Genomic DNA, 16,614 nt, shown 5'->3' with positions numbered 1-16,614 from the left:
TGGGCTGGGCGGAGGCAGAGGACCGTGAGAAAGGGAAAGTGAAATGCTTTCACCCACTGCAGGCATGGGGAGAAAGCCAACGCTTCCTGAGTGTTTCATATGCGACAGGCCCAGCATGACTATACGTCTTTTACAGATGAGGAGGGGATTGGATTAATAAAGCGATTCGTCCAAGTTCACAAACTCTGGCTCCCAAACTCTTGCCTTGTAATTTCCTGAGTGATGGGGGTGCTAGGAGCATCTTTTTTGTTTTCTTTTTTGCGGTACGCGGGCCTCTCACTGTGTGGCCTCTCCCGTTGCGGAGCACAGGCTCCGGACGCGCAGGCTCAGCGGCCATGGCTCACGGGCCCAGCCGCTCCGCGGCACGTGGGATCTTCCCGGACCGGGGCACGAACCCGTGTCCCCTGCATCGGCAGGCGGACTCTCAACCACTGTGCCGCCAGGGAAGCCCTAGGAGCATCTTTTGTTCTAGTATTTGGTTTTCCATCCTGGTTCCTGACACAGAACTCCTAAATCCCTTAGAGCTTCCTGGGTGATAAAGAGGAATGTCTTTTGTTCTACTGAGGTGACTCTAGACAAGTCCTGGATGGCTCTAGGAAGGGGCCTGCTGATCAGAAAGACCAAGCCGTGATTAGATGCTTGGAACTTTCAGTCCCACGCCTCATCCTCCAGGGAGGGGAGAGGGGCTAGAGATTGAGTTAATTAACAATCGATCACACCTACATGGTGAAGCCTCCATAAAAATCCCTAAAATTTGGGGTTCAGAGAGCTTCTGGGTTGGTGAACACATCCATGTGCTGGGAGGGTGGTGTATCCCAACCCCACAGATACAGATGCTCCCACACTTGGGACCCTTTGGACCTCGCCCTTTCTAACTCTTCACCTGGCTCTTCATCTGTATCCTTTATCATATCCTTTATTATATAACTGGTAAATGTAAGTGTTTCCCTGAGTTCTGTGAACAGCACAGCAAATTATTAAACCTGAAGTGGGGTCATGGAACCTCCGATTTATAGCCAAAGCAGAGAGAAGTGTGGGTAACCTTGGGACTCACTACTTGGGACTGGCATCTGAAGTGTGGGCTGTCTTGTGGGACTGAGTCCTTAACTTGTAGGATCTGATGTAAATTTCAGGTAGATATTTTCAGAATTGAATTGTAGGACACCCCCGGCTCATGTTGGAGAATTGGTTGGTGTGGGAAAAAAAACCCCACATATTTAGTGTCAGAAGGTTTGTGAATAGAGTGTAAAGGAAACAGAACTTTTTCCTTTTTAGGGTGAGAATACTCCAAGCAGAGGAGTAAACACATGGAATGAGCTTGAGGCCTGTGTGAGTACCAGGAGAATTTCAGAGGCTGGGAGTAGGGTCTGTGTGGTGAGGTGTCACAGACAGAAGAGGCTGAAGAAGGAAGCAGGTCTTAATGTGAAGGTTGTTGGAGGTTAAGGAGCTTGCTTTTTAATCTCAAGCTGTTGGGACTTCCCTCGTGGTGCAGTGGTTAAGAATCCGCCTGCTAATGGAGGGGACATGGGTTTGAGCTCTGGTCCGGGAAGATCCCACATGCCACGGAGCAACTAAGCTTGTGCCCCACAACTACTGAGCCTGCACTCTAGAGCCTGTGAGCCACAACTACTAAGCTCATGTGCCACAACTACTGAAGCCCACATGCCTAGAGCCCATGCTCTGCAATAAGAGAAGCCACCACAACGAGAAGCACGCACAATGCAACAAAGAGTAGCCCCCGCTCGCCGCAACTAGAGAAAGCCCATGTGCAGCAACGAAGACCCAACGAAGCCAAAAAAAAAAAAACCAAAAAAAACCCAAAAAAATCTCAAGCTGTTTTTGGCTAGCTGTTAGCAAGTAATTGACAGCATCAGATCTGTGTGTTGGCAAAAGCCCTTTGGCTGAAGCATGGCGAATGGATGGGGGTGGGACCGATTTAGGCAGGGGTGGGCAAACTATGGCCTGTGGGTCTGTATCCCCTGTGAGCTAAGAATGGATTTTGCATTTTTAAATAATTGAAAAGCAAATCAAAAGAAGAGTAATATTTTGTGTCATAGGAAAACTATATGAAATTCAAATCTCAGTGAAATTCAAATCAAGTTTTACTGGAACACAGCCATGTTCATTTACTTATGTGTTGTTCATGGCTGCTTTTTGACCCTAATGGCAGAGTTGTGACAGAGACTGTATAATATACAAGTACCTAAAAATATATCCTTCATTTTGCCTCTTTGCTCACAGAGCCTCAAATACTTACTATCTAGCCTTTTATGGAAAAAATTTGCTCACCCCTGAATTAAGAGATTATTAGCAAGAGGCCTGCATTAGGACAGTGACAGAGGGGAGTGGGAGGGTGGAGAAAACTGAATGAATTTGGGAAATATTCAGATTTCTGGGTTGAGCCCTGCATGAATGGTGGTGCTAGTCAGGCCAGAAATACCAAGATGAGGAGAAGTACAGGGGCCAGGAGGGAAGAGTGAGCACAGTTTTTAGGCCTACTTTGTGTGACAGTCTGATTCCTGGAGTTACACAGTTTGTGTGTGTCACCAAAGATGCTAAGAACAAAGGCATCACCTCAAACTCTTTAGAGGCTGGAGGCTGGAGGCTGGTGTGGGGCACCTGGCATTCAAAAGGCTTTTGTGCTATAAAGGTGAGCAGGGGACTTCCCTGGTGGCGCAGTGGTTGGGAATCCGCCTACCAATGCAGGGGACACGGATTCGAGCCCTGGTCCGGGAAGATCCCACATGCCACGGAGCAACTATGTCCGTGCGCCACAACTACTGAGCCTGTGCTCTAGAGCCCGAGAGCCACAACTACTGAGCCCGCACGCCACAACTACTGAAGTCCACGTGCCTAGAGCCCATGCTCCACAACAAGAGAAGCCACCGCAACGAGAAGCCTGTGCACCGCAACAAAGAGTAGCCCCCGCTCTCCACAATAGGTGAGCAGCTACCTGGGAGAATTTACAGTTTGGTCAGCACCAGTTCTGGGAGAGGCCCAGGAGAATATGGCGTTGTCCGTAGATGCCAGTCTCCCCTCATCCATCTTCTAGTTGTCTGGTGAGGTTGGCATACTGGACAGAGGCAGGGCCTGCCTCAGCGTGGTATCAGCCAAGTGAGCTGATCTTTCGGGGACCTAGGGTTCCTGCTGAAGTGTGGAGGTAGGAGCTGAGGTGGCCAAGACGATCTACTCTATCATTCGTCCTGTTTTCCTTCCTATTCTCTGGGAAGCAGTCCAGGCCGGTTCTAAGGGCCTCCTTTCTTGACAGGGCTATTCCCTTGACTGCCTGCAGATGGCGCTAAAGCGACACGATGGGAATGGAGGGGTGGGGGCCGGCGGGAGCCGGTGGGGGCCGGCGGGAGGAGAAACACTCATAAGTCGCCCGCTTCTCTAGGTCTGCTCCTAGCCGGAGGAGGTGGCATTCACAAAACCACCCCATTCTTTCCCTAATTCCTGCTCTGGCACAAAACGCCCTTGTTTCTGGGGCAGAGAAGTATTCCCTCAAGGCGGGAGGGGGTGCAGTGTCTGGGGTGGACGATGCCATGTCCAGCCATCCTCTCCTGTCGGGCTCCAGCCACCTCCTCCAACTTCTGGCAGCTGGCTCTGCAGGAATCTTGCTTCAGTGGCTTTCAGGGCACAGACGTCATCTCTGGGAAGCCTTCTTGGATTGCACACTCTCCCCCACCCCTATTCCTTTCTCCAAGCCCTGTTTCTTCTCCCTGGGCTGGGGTGATGGGACTCTGGACTCTTTTAGAAGCCCAGGCTGGAGGAGAAGGGAAAGGTGTGGGCCTGAAATGGACTTGGTGTCTGGCCTTCACCTGCGAGCAGCCTGGTCCTATGGTAAAAGTCACTCAGGTGCTTTTCCTACAGTCTGTCTCATCCTCTTAAGGCTCCTGGAGGGCTCCTTGCCCTTTCAGAGCTGAGGACCCTGAAAGTAAGAGACATGCCTGAGGGGAGGGGGGCACGGGCCTGTGCCTGGGACAAGGGACACGTGACCTGCTAGCCCCATTCCTCACCCGAATACCAGCTTTGACCGCCCCCCCCCCAAGTCCTGGCCTCCAGTAGAGGTCAAGCCAGTCTGATTCCAACACCCCCGCTCTCCCGATTCTGCTTGGCTTCCTCAGTCTCCCCTGCAACCACTCATCCGCGTCCCAGGACCAATGCCTTCAACACAGGGCAGGGCATTTAACACGAAAGGGGGCTCAGGGCTAAGCGGTGGCCAGGGAGGGACCCTCTCAAGGTCTTGATCTGACAACCCAGGAAGCTGTGCTGTGGGAGAGGGGGATGGGCTTTGTGTCCTACAGCCATTCTCCACAGTGCAGTGTACCTGGCAGCCCTGGGCTGGGTTGAGTGCATTGCCCCTGCCCGTAGCGTCGGAAGCTTCCTTTTCAAAGGGTTCTGGGAGTCCTGACAGCTGTGTGTGGGGTGAATCTTCACTCTCTTTCTCTGTAAGGGTTTAGCCCCACCTGGGACCTCATTCCTCTAGGCCAGCAATTTCTCAAACTTGAGGCTGCATCACGGTCACCTGGACGGCTTGCTGAAACAGGTGGCTCCATCCACCCCTAGAGTTTCTGATTCAGTAAATCTGGGCTGACCCTGAGAACTTATCCATCTAAGAAGCTCCCAGGTGATACTGATGCTACTGGACAGGAGCACTGTGCACTGAAGGATTAACTCAGCGGGTCCGGTTGTCCAAACGCCACACATTCCAAAGAAAGGTTTGGCCCTTGCCTGGCTCCTGGGAGACGGCCCCTAAACCCTTGGAATATCTCGCCTGGTAAGAGTGTCTTTGCTTATCTGGGGGCCATGGGCCTCTTGATATCAGTTTAGCCTCTGGAGGGGCTGGAGACTAAGTAAGGTCAGCTATGTGGGTGGTCGGGAGCCTCCGTTAAACACTGTACACCAAGACTGGGCTCGGCTTTGCTGGCTGGCGATACTTCATGCAGCTGGAAACTGTGTTTCCTGGTTGGTGACTCATTGTTGCTGGGAGAATTAAGTGCTGTCCCCATAACTCCACTGGGAGAGGACAGGAGAAGCTTGCAGCTGGTCTCTCCTGGACTCTGCCTGTGCCCCTTCATCCTTTGCTGACTCTAATTTGCATCTTTCGCTGTAGTAAAATATAATCACTCAGCAACTTTGCTTCCGGGAGATAGCTCTGCCCACTACAGCCCTACTCACCTGAGCCGGGGACCCTAGGTGCTGGGCCCACAAGTTTCAGTAGATCCAGCCACTCTGTACTGCCCCTCCTGAGGCCACTCTCAGGGCAGTGACCCATTTCTTATGGTGCTTGGACCCTCCCTGCCCCATCCTGCCCTGGCTTCAGACCAGGTCCTCGAGGGAATTCCCTGGTGGTCCAGTGGTTAGGACTCCTCGCTTCCACTGCAGGGGGCATGAGTTCCATCCCTGTGGGGAACTAACATCCCGCAAGCTTCGAGGTGCGGCCAAATTAAAAAAAAAAAAAAAAAAAGAGCCAACACAGGGAAGAAGGCCCCTTAGCGCCCGCTGGTTATGTGGCTTTATTCACAGACTCAGCACTTGCTGAGGTCAGGAGGAAAGAACATTTGGGACGTGGGCCTGGAGATAAGGGTGGCTGGGAGGCCATGCATGGGTCGGATTGGGGAGCTCACAGCAGAGAGCCTGTTGGCTGGGCCAGGCCGGTGTGGGGTGGGGCCGGAGGCAGGCAGCATGCGGGAGGCCTGGCTAGATCTGATGCAACAGATCTATCCAGGTGGCGGCTGTGAGCCAGGGAGGGTGGGGCTGAGGGTTTCTCTGGGGCAGGGGGTATAGGTGTGGGGCTGGACAGCAGGCACCCCTGCCCCTCACTCCCAGGGAAATGACATAGTGGGACAGCTGGGACACCTGGCGCCTGGTCCTGATGCTGCCTCGGGACTTGGACGGGGTGACTAACCGTGCTGGTCCCCTCTGGTGTCATTGTCCTGCTGATGCTTGGACATTTGCCTTGGGGGTGACCCACCTAGGGACGCTCTGGGGACATGTGTAGGGAGGCTGGATAATCCCGGAGAGTGTGCCTAGGGCCCGGCAGAGTGGGCTGTCCCCGGGGAGGGCGGGGGAGGCTCCCTTTGAGCCAAGCTTCTGTCTCAGTGGTTGGTGTCAGTTCCCTGCTGGCAGGGGGTGCCGTCTCCCGCTCAATCCAGGCCAGCCCCTGGGCCAAGGATGACTGCACAGTTAAATCTCCTTTCTCCTGGCCCGCACTGCTGGCTCTGGATGGACTTCCTGTCTAAACACAAACAAGGAAGCCAAAGCCCGGACCCTCCTCCTGGGCCTTCTTCCTGGTGAAGGGCCCATTCCCACCCAGCAGGGAACAGAAAAACCAGTTCCCCGGGTGCCCCTCCCTGCCTGGGAACAGCAAAATTTGGAAAGTTGGCAGGGTCTCCCTGGGCTGTGCAGGAAGGTGACCTAGGGGCCCGGGAAGGCTGGTGGGGCCCGAGCAGGGCCCTGGGTCTGAGGTCACAGCGCCTGCCCGCTTTCCACCGGGGCCTGGGGTGGAGGGACGCAGGCGAGGGCCCTCAGCACTGGCGGGAGGGGGTGCGGTGCACAGAGCCGGGGCGCTTGGGGATCTTGCGCCAGCGACGCTTGTCCCAGCGGCAGAGGAGCAGTAGGCGGAAGGTGTCCCGGAAGGCCTTGTTGCAGAGCGCATAGCACATGGGGTTAATGGTGCTGTTGACGTAGCACAGCCAGTAGCCCAGCTCCCACAGGGTCTCGGGGACACAGTCCTTGCAGAAAGTGGACACCAGCACCATGATGTTGTACGGCGTCCAGGTGAGGATGAAGGCCAGCAGGATGGCACTCAGGGTCCGAGCCGCCTTCTTCTCCTTGACCAGCGAGAAGGTCTTCCGCTTGGCCAGCTGCCCCTTCCCACGGGGCTTCTGGCCCTTGCCCGCTCGCTCACGCCCCTTCCGGGTCGGCCTCTTGACCGTATTCGGGGAGCTCCGGGGTGGCTGCTTGGGGGGGGCCTGCGCCCCGGGGTCCACCATGGGCATCTTGATCACCACCTCAGAGCCGGGCTCCTCACCCTCTGAGGACGTGAGGGACTCCATGGAGCCTTCATCCTCCTCCTCCTCTTTCCAGCTGTAGGCCTGGAGCAGCCGGGGAGCCCGGCAGCAGCGGCAGCAGCGCCCTGGAGGGGTCTCCGGGGAGCCGTCAGCCCCTGGCTGGGACCTCTCTGAGCTGCTGCTGCTGCCGCCCCCCTTCCCCGGCGTCTCGGAGCCCTGCAGGGCCGCCAGCTCCCGGGCCCGGTTCTCTGTCTCCCGGTAGATGCGCCAGTAGAGCGTGCACATGACCGTGACGGGGAGGTAGAAGGCAGCCATGGCTGTGCCAAAGGTGATGATGGGCTGCGAGAGGAACTGGATATAGCACTGCCCGGCCAGCACCGTCCGCTCCCCTACCAGGTACTGCCAGAAGAGGATGGCTGGGGCCCAGAGGACGAAAGAAACCAGCCAGGCCAGGCCGATCATCAGGGCTGCCCGGCGGGGTGTGCGCTTGGCGCGGTAACTCAGGGGCCGGGTCACGGAGAAGTAGCGGTCAAAGCTGATGAGCAGCAGATTCATGACCGAGGCGTTGCTGGCCACGTAGTCCAGGGCCAGCCAGAGGTCGCAGGCCAGCGTGCCCAGAGCCCAGTGGCCCATGAGCAGATACGTGGTGTAGAGGTTCATGGAGAAGGTGCCGATGATGAGGTCGGCACAGGCCAGGCTCAGCAGGAAGTAGTTGTTGACCGTCTTGAGCTCCGTGTTGACCTTGAAGGAGATGAGTACCAGCAGGTTGCCGGTCACCGTGGCCAGTGACAGGAGGCCCGTGGTGATCCCAATGAAGGCCACTTGCCAGGGACCCTTTCCCGGTGCCAGGACGGTGATGTTGGGGCTGACGGCGGGTGGGGCTGAGGTATTCATGGTGGCTGGGCGGGGTCGATGGGGGGCAGCCCCTTCCTCTAGTCACAGTACAGGCCTTCCTTGGGGGCGGTCATCACCTGAAAAGAGAGGACACGGGCTTGGGTTGGGCTGCTGGACGTCTCCCAGAGTCCAGAGTGGAAGGTGCCGGGAGCAAAGCCTCTGCCTTCTCAGAGCTGCAGGCCAGACAGTGTCACACCCCCCTTACTGGTGCCCGCACCGGGTCACTTTTAATGCACTTTCCCAGCCTTGAATGGATTTACCAGCAGCACAGGGGGAGGGGGATGGCTTTGGAATCCAGAGATCTGAGTCCTCATTCCTACTCCACCATTCAGACTCCGAGCCTCAATTTTCTCATCGGGAAATCGCTACTAACGCTTGTCTTGATCACGCGGCAGGAGTGGGGAGACTTGCTTTGTATACGGGACTGCCAAATTTTCAAAGCATTTCACTCAATTTTATTAAAGCTCTCATTTACTGAGTAGTTACTACATGCCAGAAACAGTGCTAAGCACTTAACTGAATTACCTAATTTAATTGTTGAACATTTGTAGGAGGAAGGTCTCTTATGGTCCCCATTTCACTGAGGCAACCATGGCTCCGAGCAGCTCCAAGACCTGGCCGTGGCGACACAGGTGGTGAATGTGATCAGAACCCACTTCCCTTGCTCACTCTCGGAGCACGTGAAGACCCGGTGGGATTCTTCCATCAAATAAGGAGAGATGGGAAGGCAGGGGAGGGCTCCAGAGAAGACAGGGGAAAGAAACGGGAGCAGAGGGGTGCTGCGTGTGTACGCCTGAGAGTGTGTGCTTGTGAGCAGTTTGGGGCTGGATCGGACCCTCAGTGGGGGCAGCGGGGGACGTTGTGCTGGGCCTGGACACCTGCCGGTGGTTGACAATCCGGAGTAAAAGCAGGCAGCAGGCGCGAGGGCCTCAGCTCCCAGATAAGCGGCGGTCTGGCCCCAGATGAGGTGTGGGAGGGCTCCTCTACCTCCCCACTCGGTTCCTGGGCCCCAGCGGAGTGGAGGGCAGCAAGGGGAACCAGAAGATGCCCCAGACTTTTCCTGAAGCTGGAGTGCAGCTCAGGCACTCAGGGTGGGAAGAGAGAAAAGCCACAGCTCTTAGTGACTACTGGCCGGGCAGAGGCCTCCACCGCTCAGCCACGGCCTCGCTGCTGTATGTTTTGACTGCTTCCTTCCTGTTCTGGGCTTCCGGCATCCTTCCGTTTGTTGAAGAGATTGGGGTCTCCTCCTACCTGCAGCTGTGGCTTCAGGGGCTGTATTGTTGGAAAAATTCCAAGGGAGAGACGTTGGGACCAGCAAGCCCTGATGTTTCTTGGGACCTGGTCTGTGACAGAGAGACTAGAGTCTGTGAGGGGGTTGCTGCATGATGGATGCCTCGGCGGTGTGTGACTTGGGTGTACTGTCAGTGTGTGTGACAGCGACTCTCAGCATGAATTCAAAGTGTGACAGAACAAGCAAGAAAAGCTGTGGCTGTCAGTGCTTGTGTGTCTGGGACAATTTGCACGTGAGGGGGCACAGGTGACATCCCGGTTGAAGGACCCAGACTCTGGAGTCAGACTGTCCACATCTGAATCCAGGCTACACCACGTACTGGGTGTGTGGTCTCCGCTAGCGATGTAACTGTTATGTGCCTCAGTTTCCTCAACTGACAAACGGGGATAATGTTAGTCCCTAGCTAATACATCGAGGAATTATTGCGAGGCTTAAAGAGTCAATAGATATAAAGTACTTAGAACAGCCCTGGTCCATGGTAAGCACTAAGTTCCCATTGACTCTTAGCACGGGTAGTAGCGAGGGCTCCCTCCTGCCTAGAAGTGTCTGCTTCTTTTTTTTTTTTTTGGCGGTACGCGGGCCTCTCACTGTTGTGGCCTCTCCCGTTGCGGAGCACAGGCTCCGGACGTGCAGGCTCAGCGGCCATGGCTCACGGGCCCAGCCGCTCCGCGGCATGTGGGATCTTCCCGGGCCGGGGCACGAACCCGCGTCCCCTGCATTGGCAGGCGGACTCTCAACCACTGCGCCACCAGGGAAGCCCAGTGTCTGCTTCTTTGACTAAAAATTTCTAATACTATGGGGAATTCCCTGGCGGTCCAGCGGTTAGGGCTCTGAACTTCCACTGCAGGGGCCATGGGTTCGATCCCTGGTCGGGGAACTAAGATCCCGCACGCCAAGTGGCACAGCCAGAAGAAAAAAGAGATCTAATACTGGGACAACAGCAACTAATAATAATGGTCATTGCTATTATTTAGCGTCCCTGAGGGCCAGTCGCCGCTCAGAGCACTTATGTGCCCTATCTCACTTAACCTTAATGGGGAACCTATGACCTAGGGGTTGTTTTTCTCTCCATCTTACAGATGAAGAAACTGAGGCTGAGAAAAGCATGAGAATATGCACAAGATCACACAGCTAAGGTAGGAACCAGGATTGGAGCCCAAGCAGTGTGTTCCAATGAAACTTTATTTATAAAAACTGATGGTCGGCCTGGGGGCCATAGTTTGCCAATTTGAACTAAGAAATATTACATTAAAATACGATTTATCTTGCTTACTGAGTTTTGTTGTATCCTCCTCCCTTAACCAAAGTCAGGCGCTGGGCGGGAGGCTGAGATCAGACTGCGGGTGCTGGGGCTTTTCCCCGTGAGGCCGCTGGTGGGAACCACGCTTGACAAGGTGACTCTGAACAGCTCTTGTCCCTTTCATCTTCTGGTCTCAGTGCTGTTTGTGCCCATTGCAGAAATCGAGCAACTGAGGCCCAGAGAAAAAAGGGAAGGCGGCATTGTGTAGCTCAAGGTCTCCCGATTCCTAGACTGGGTGCTGTCTCACCCCCCAACCCCTGGGTGCCCTGGAGCAGCTCTGTAGCCCCCAGCGGCTTCCTGGGCCAAGATGTGCAAAGGCTGGGTCAGAAGAGGAGCTTTAGGGCGTGAGAGGCTGTACCCTCCACAGACGTAGGGGCCTCCCGTCTGTCTGGGCGCGTTGCGGCCAAGTGTTCTGCCATTGTACATGGCCCTTATGCCACAGCAGGGCTAGGACTAGGGCGGGGGGAGTGAGGCACTTGCCTTGGGTACAAAATTTAAGGAGATGCCCCAAACTCAGTCAATCAAGAAAATAACATTTTAATGAAATATTTAAAGAATAGAAATCAATGCAAAACATCCATCACGAACACAATTTTAAACCAAGACAGGATCCAACCCCGCACTTGCACAAACACCCCTATCACCCATGCCTCGCACTAATCCTGGCCCTGGTTCTGACAAAACTTGATGTGCAAAAGCAGACCACCTGTGGGCTGTAGTTTGCTATTTGATTTTTAAAAATATTACATTACAATATTATTTATCTTGACTAGTGAGGTATTTTTGTGAGCCCCCCACCTTGAAATCTTGCTCCAAGGCGAGTACCTCACTTGCCTCACCCTAATTCCTGCATTGCGGACCACAGCCCTAGGTTCGAATCTCCAAGCTGTCCCTTCCTAGCTGTGTGATCATTGGCAACGACTTAACCTTTCCTTCCCTGCAGCCCTGCATCCCTGAGCTGATGGGGATAATAGTATCCAAAGTGCCTGGCACTGAAATGACACTCAGTCAAAGGCCTCTGTTATTATTCCCATCTCCTCATTCCGATCCACTGCTCAGCTAACTCTTACCTGCCCCTTCCCCTCCAGACCCCAGGCACAGCTCCTTTCTGGTCCCCAGACTGCTCATTTGTACAGTGGAGGAGTTGGACCAGGCTGACATCTGGGGAGATTTTACAGGCTCCTGAAACCAAGATCTCAAGATGGCTCGAGAGCGTCAAGATCTCCAAATAGCTTGAAAAATAGCCAAGAATACCCTCATCTGTGAAATGGACCACATCCCAGAGGTGAGGCTGCAGAGGCTGAAGGCTCACTTAGCTTCTCTCAGCCCGGGACCTGCAGGCTCCAATGCCTGCACTCTTTCCGCTTGGTGGACCCTCTCTGCCCCACCTACGGGCTCCCATAGGGGACAGCTCGGGGAAGGACAAGGGCAGAAGTTCTGGGGAACTGGACCCTGGTTCTTGCCACCCCCTGGACCTTCTGAGCCCTTGAGATTCAGCCCAAGAACAGGGCTGTCAATGACTCTGCCCTTCCTCCACCATCAGAAGTGGGAGTCCTCCCCCAAACCCCTCTTGGACAGTAATTTGCTCCAGATAAGTTTCCTGCTCTGGTCCTTGCTGTGTGACCTTGGGTGAGTCTCCTTATCTCCTTATTGGGGGCAGTCCTCTGCCTCTTCAAGGCTACTGGAGGGTCAGCGAGTTGATGGCTGAGAAGGAACATGGCTTCCAGTGACTGTGGCTGATTCCCCTGCGGGGACGAGCTCTGGGCTGAAAGTCAGGGTGCCAGGGTTCAGCCGCAGCTCCAGAATTTCTACGAAGGAGGGGCTTAGGGTTAGCCGTCTGGTTGAAAGGGGGGCTGGAAGCTGTATTGCATGGCATATTCTGTGAAAACATCCATGGGGTTGGGGGAGTTGGTAAATGAGGATTGCAGGGCCTGTGGGGGAGACTCCTCAAGGAAGTCCTTGCACTGCCTCTGCTTCAAGCCCCATCTCTGCTCTTGTCTTGCTGTGTGACCTTGGTTAAGTGATCGTCCTGACCTGGTCACCCTCCTGTAGGATGAGTGTTTGTATGTGAGGGTGTGTGCATTGCTGAGTGAGAATAAGAAATGATGAGGGTGAGTCTTGGTGAGGATGGGTTGGGACTCATCCTCTGAGGGTGTCTGGGGTACAGGAAGGTGGGAAGGAAGCAGGCGGTGCTTTTCTGCCCAGCGCTGTGGCTTCCTGATGAAAGGTTGTGGGGAGCTCTTAATAATATTATTAATATTATCACAGCAACTAATATTTACAGACTGCTTACTATAACCAGACATGGCTCTAAGCATTACATACATGATTTAATTGACCTGTTACAAACCCTTGGGAAGTAGGTTCTATTATCTTCAATTTGCAAAAGGGGCAGTGAGGCTTTCAGACCTTAAGGGCCTGACAGCTCATCAGTGATGCAGCCAGGATTTGGACCCAGGTAGTCTGCCTCCGGGGCTAACCTCTTGGGCCCCTACCCCAAACTGCTGCGGGGATTGGGGTGTGCAGAGCCTCCTTGCCCACTTTGACTAGCTAGATTGGCCAAACCCTAGTTTGAATCAGTCAATAGGGAGGAATCAGTCCTTCCTTTAGAATCTGGCCTCTGTGTGTGTATGTGTGTGACAGTGTCTGTCATCTCTCTAGGGATGTATGATCACAGTGCTATGGGAAGGGGGTGTCCCAGCTGGAGCTCTTTGCTTGGCACACATCAGTTGCTCAGTAGATATCTGTGGAGTGAATCCATGAATGTGCACACGGAATCCTCCTGATCGGCTTCGGGACTTCGGGCACTGGATGAGCCTGAGGTGGTGGGGGTGAGGGCATGGCAGTTTGAACTGGCTGCAGACTGTGGTCTCTCTGCTCTGTCTAGTTCCTGCATCCCTTCACCTGCCAGGCGCCTGTCCCCTCGGTGAGGCCCTACCTGGCTTGAGAGCAAAATACCCAAGAACATCCTTATCTGTAAAATGGACCAAGGAAACCCTGCCTCACCCGCTACGGGGAAGTCGAGTGAGGTAACAGGACAGGCACGGGCATGGGATGGCGCCTGTCAGCATTGGGGAGGAAAACTTCAGCCTGGGCTCAAAGAGTTAAGGGATGAGGTCAGAGCCTCTAGCAGAGCAGGCCAGACTGTTGACCGCCAGCGTCCTGGACCAATCCCCGGGGGGCCAGGCATCTGGTTGGTGAGAGGAAGGGGGAGGGGAGAGATTGCCGGGGAGAGGGATTCCTGAACACTAGGGCTTTCTGAATCTTACCACTGGCCAAGGAGAGCAGAAGGGGAGGCAGAGAATGAGGGGGTGCTGGGGAAGAGATTCAGGAGTGGGGAGTGAAGCCATCTTGTGATTCTGGACGTGGAAGTCGGCAGAACCCCGGCTGGAGAGAATGGACGATGTTGGGGAGAAGGAGGTACGAGGTGAGGGATGTGGGGCTGGGCACCTGTGACCTCACAAGTGCATCGAGGGCGCTCCTCTGGCCAGGCCTACTGACCTGTCCCTTCTGCTGGGGCCTTAGCCCAGAAGCCAGCCTGTCAGAGGTGGCTCTCTCCCCCGGGCTTAATTTTTCTCTGAAGGTAGCACCATTAAAGGTACATAAAGCTTCCACCTCTGATGTCTGGCCTTGGAAAGGAAGGGGTGAACTGATACAAGTTATCACCTTTTCAGGCTCAACAGTCACCACTGGGAGTGCCAACTAGCCCTGTGGAGGGCAGCAGCCATCAGTTAAATTTTCATAAACGCACGGCTGAACCGGAAGAGGAGCGTCAGCCTTAGAATCAGTGCCACATACTATCCCTGTTGGTGGACCTTAACCAGTTGCCCAACTTCAGCCGGACCATGTCAGAGCCCGGCAGTTAGCAGGCTGGGCCCTAGACCTCACTCTGCCAGGTGGCATCAGAAGTGCCCTGCCCCTCGTTCTACGCTCCGCATGCCCCCTGCTCTTCACTCCTTGCGCTCCCCTCCCGCTCCCCTCCCCATTTCCTTTCTTGTCTTCACCATGGCATCACAGCAGAACGGAAACCTAGGGAGATATTCACCCACCTCTCCCCCGCCCGCCCAGAAGCCCAAGCTCCCGTTCACAGAGCTCGCTGCTTCCCCCACCCTGTCATCCTGATCAGGGAGGTAGGAGTTCAGCGCTGTGCTGAGGGTGAGAAGTATGGGGTCCAAGCCCCAGCTGCACCCCTAAATATCCCTTCTGTGACCATGAGCACATCCCTTCCCCTTCCTCAGCCTCAGTCTCTCCATCTGTACAATGGGGAGGCTCCTTTTAAGTCTGATGTGACCTCTACCTACTCCCTTCTTGACACTCTGACTCCTCTTTGCACTTGGGAATCTAGTTCTCAGACCTCCAGGCCCCAGCCGAAGAGCCAAGAGTCACACCTTCTGCAGCCCCATTTCGTCATTTCCTCCCCTGCCTTCCGGAATGCAGTGGCGATCATGGCTTGCCTGGTGGCTGAGGTCAAGGGGCAGAGAACTAACTCGTACCTGACAGCTCAGTGAGCAGCTGATTTCTCAGGGGCAGGAGACTGTCCGGCTGCTTCCGGCCAGTTGGGCAGGAGGCCCTGGGTCAGTCCGCAGGTATGTTTTGTGGGAAGCAGTGAACCCCTGTCCACTGGCACTGATAACCCCCAGGCAGCATTTGTCTGAGTGACCCAATGAACGCCGCCCGACCCGTCCCCAGCTGCCAGCTCAGGAGCTGGCACTCTGCAAGAACCAGAGCTCCTGGCCTCCAGCCCATCCCCACATTGTGCTCTGGGGGTCCTAGGATGGGTACCTGGCATGGGTGCCCATTAGTAACTATGCATCACCTGGACTTAGGGTTGAGACCTGCCCTGCGGGAGCCCAAGGTGCTATGGACACAGGGAGGGCCCTCTGAGTGGCTGCACACACCGGGACCGTGTTCCCTGGCTGGCATGGCCATCCATCTGCTCATATGCCCCAAGAGCCCGGGAGCTCTTGACATGGTCTCCTGCTGGCTTCTGGCCCGGCACCCACCTTGGTATCCTGCTTGTCCATTGGGCCAGCAGCCTGGTTCAGTCCATCTTGGAGGGGTTGAAGGTGGATGGGGGTGGTGGGATTCAGGGTTCCCTGAGGGAGGAGAGGAGGAGGTTCTGGGACTGGCACCCCAGTTTGGGGGGGTCAACTTCCCACAGGATCCTGGTGGCAAGGGCTACCCCCTGGCCCCCTGCCCTCCCCACTCTGTCTCTGGGATTTGGGGACTCTGCCTGCTATGTGGCAACCTAATCCCTTCTGGGCTCCAGGTCCAGTTTCCTAAGGGGGTTTCCATCTCCTTTCCCAGCTGAATCCCAGAAAAGCATTAGGTGTATCCACTCAAAGCCAGGAGATGGGGTACTTGGAGCAGCCAGTGTCCAAAGCTACAGAGCCCCCTTGGCCTCTAGAGCCCTCCCTGGCCCCCTCGTCTGTCTGGGGTCCATCCCCATTTCCTTCTGGTTCTGGTCCTTGCGTTGCTCAAGGACCCTGCTTCTCCTGCCCCCACCTCGGTGGAGCCCCTCCCAAATGTACTCACCACGGGGCTGGAGAGAGGTCTGAAGGTTCCTCAGTTCCACTGCCTCCCCGGGGGCCGGCGGTGTCTCCAGGGACCCAAACACCTGGCTCCTGGGGGGAGCTGTGCCCTGTGCTGGCAGCCGGAGAAGCACAGCTAGTGATTGGCATGTCCCACCCCCTGGCACGCCAGCCTGGGGGGGGCAGGGAGGAAGAGAAAGAGAGGGAGGGAGAAAAGAGAGGAAAGGAAGGGAGGGGGAGCTGGAGGGAAGCCTCAGGCAGCGTCTGGGGTTGGACTGGGTCCTGGAGCGTGGCCCCCTTCTCCACTAGGGCACCAAATTCGAGTCCTGAGAGGGAGGGTGTAGGGCATGAGGAAGATGAGCCCAGGAAGGCTAAAAGTCCGGAACGGGAGAGAAGGCAGATACAGGGAGACAAACACCCACACCCAATGCACACAGACTCGGCGGCACACACACAGACACACACACACACACGTACACCCTCACAAAGGCATACTGTTTCCTGGGCTCCTTCCCCCACCCAACCTTAGAGACCCCAACCCGCGTGCACCATGCCCCACCATACACACCCCGGCATTCGCATGCC

At 55.5% G+C, this 16,614-nt stretch overlaps 1 protein-coding gene across 1 annotated transcript; it reads right to left on the bottom strand.

The window, feature by feature from the left end:
* Window positions 1-5,501: 5,501 nt before the first annotated feature.
* Window positions 5,502-16,203, bottom strand: CHRM1 (cholinergic receptor muscarinic 1). Its single transcript, XM_024749112.1, has 3 exons — window positions 16,034-16,203; window positions 15,502-15,594; window positions 5,502-7,984 (listed from the first exon to the last, which is right to left on the bottom strand). Exon 3 carries the CDS (start codon window positions 7,905-7,907, stop codon window positions 6,528-6,530), a length of 1,380 nt encoding a protein of 459 aa, XP_024604880.1. The 5' UTR covers window positions 7,908-7,984; window positions 15,502-15,594; window positions 16,034-16,203; the 3' UTR covers window positions 5,502-6,527.
* Between the last annotated feature and the right edge of the window lie 411 nt (window positions 16,204-16,614).

Source organism: Neophocaena asiaeorientalis, unplaced genomic scaffold (genome assembly GCF_003031525.2).
Source record: "Neophocaena asiaeorientalis asiaeorientalis breed wild unplaced genomic scaffold, Neophocaena_asiaeorientalis_V1.1 scaffold43, whole genome shotgun sequence".
In the NCBI taxonomy this organism is placed as follows: domain Eukaryota; kingdom Metazoa; phylum Chordata; class Mammalia; order Artiodactyla; family Phocoenidae; genus Neophocaena; species Neophocaena asiaeorientalis.
Note: the sequence above shows the minus strand (reverse complement) of the source record. Positions and strands in the feature narration are given on the sequence as shown.

Bases quoted from the DNA above. Each gene is read 5' to 3' on its own strand.
- CHRM1 (XM_024749112.1), bottom strand. From the start codon at position 7,907: ATGAATACCTCAGCCCCACCCGCCGTCAGCCCCAACATCACCGTCCTG.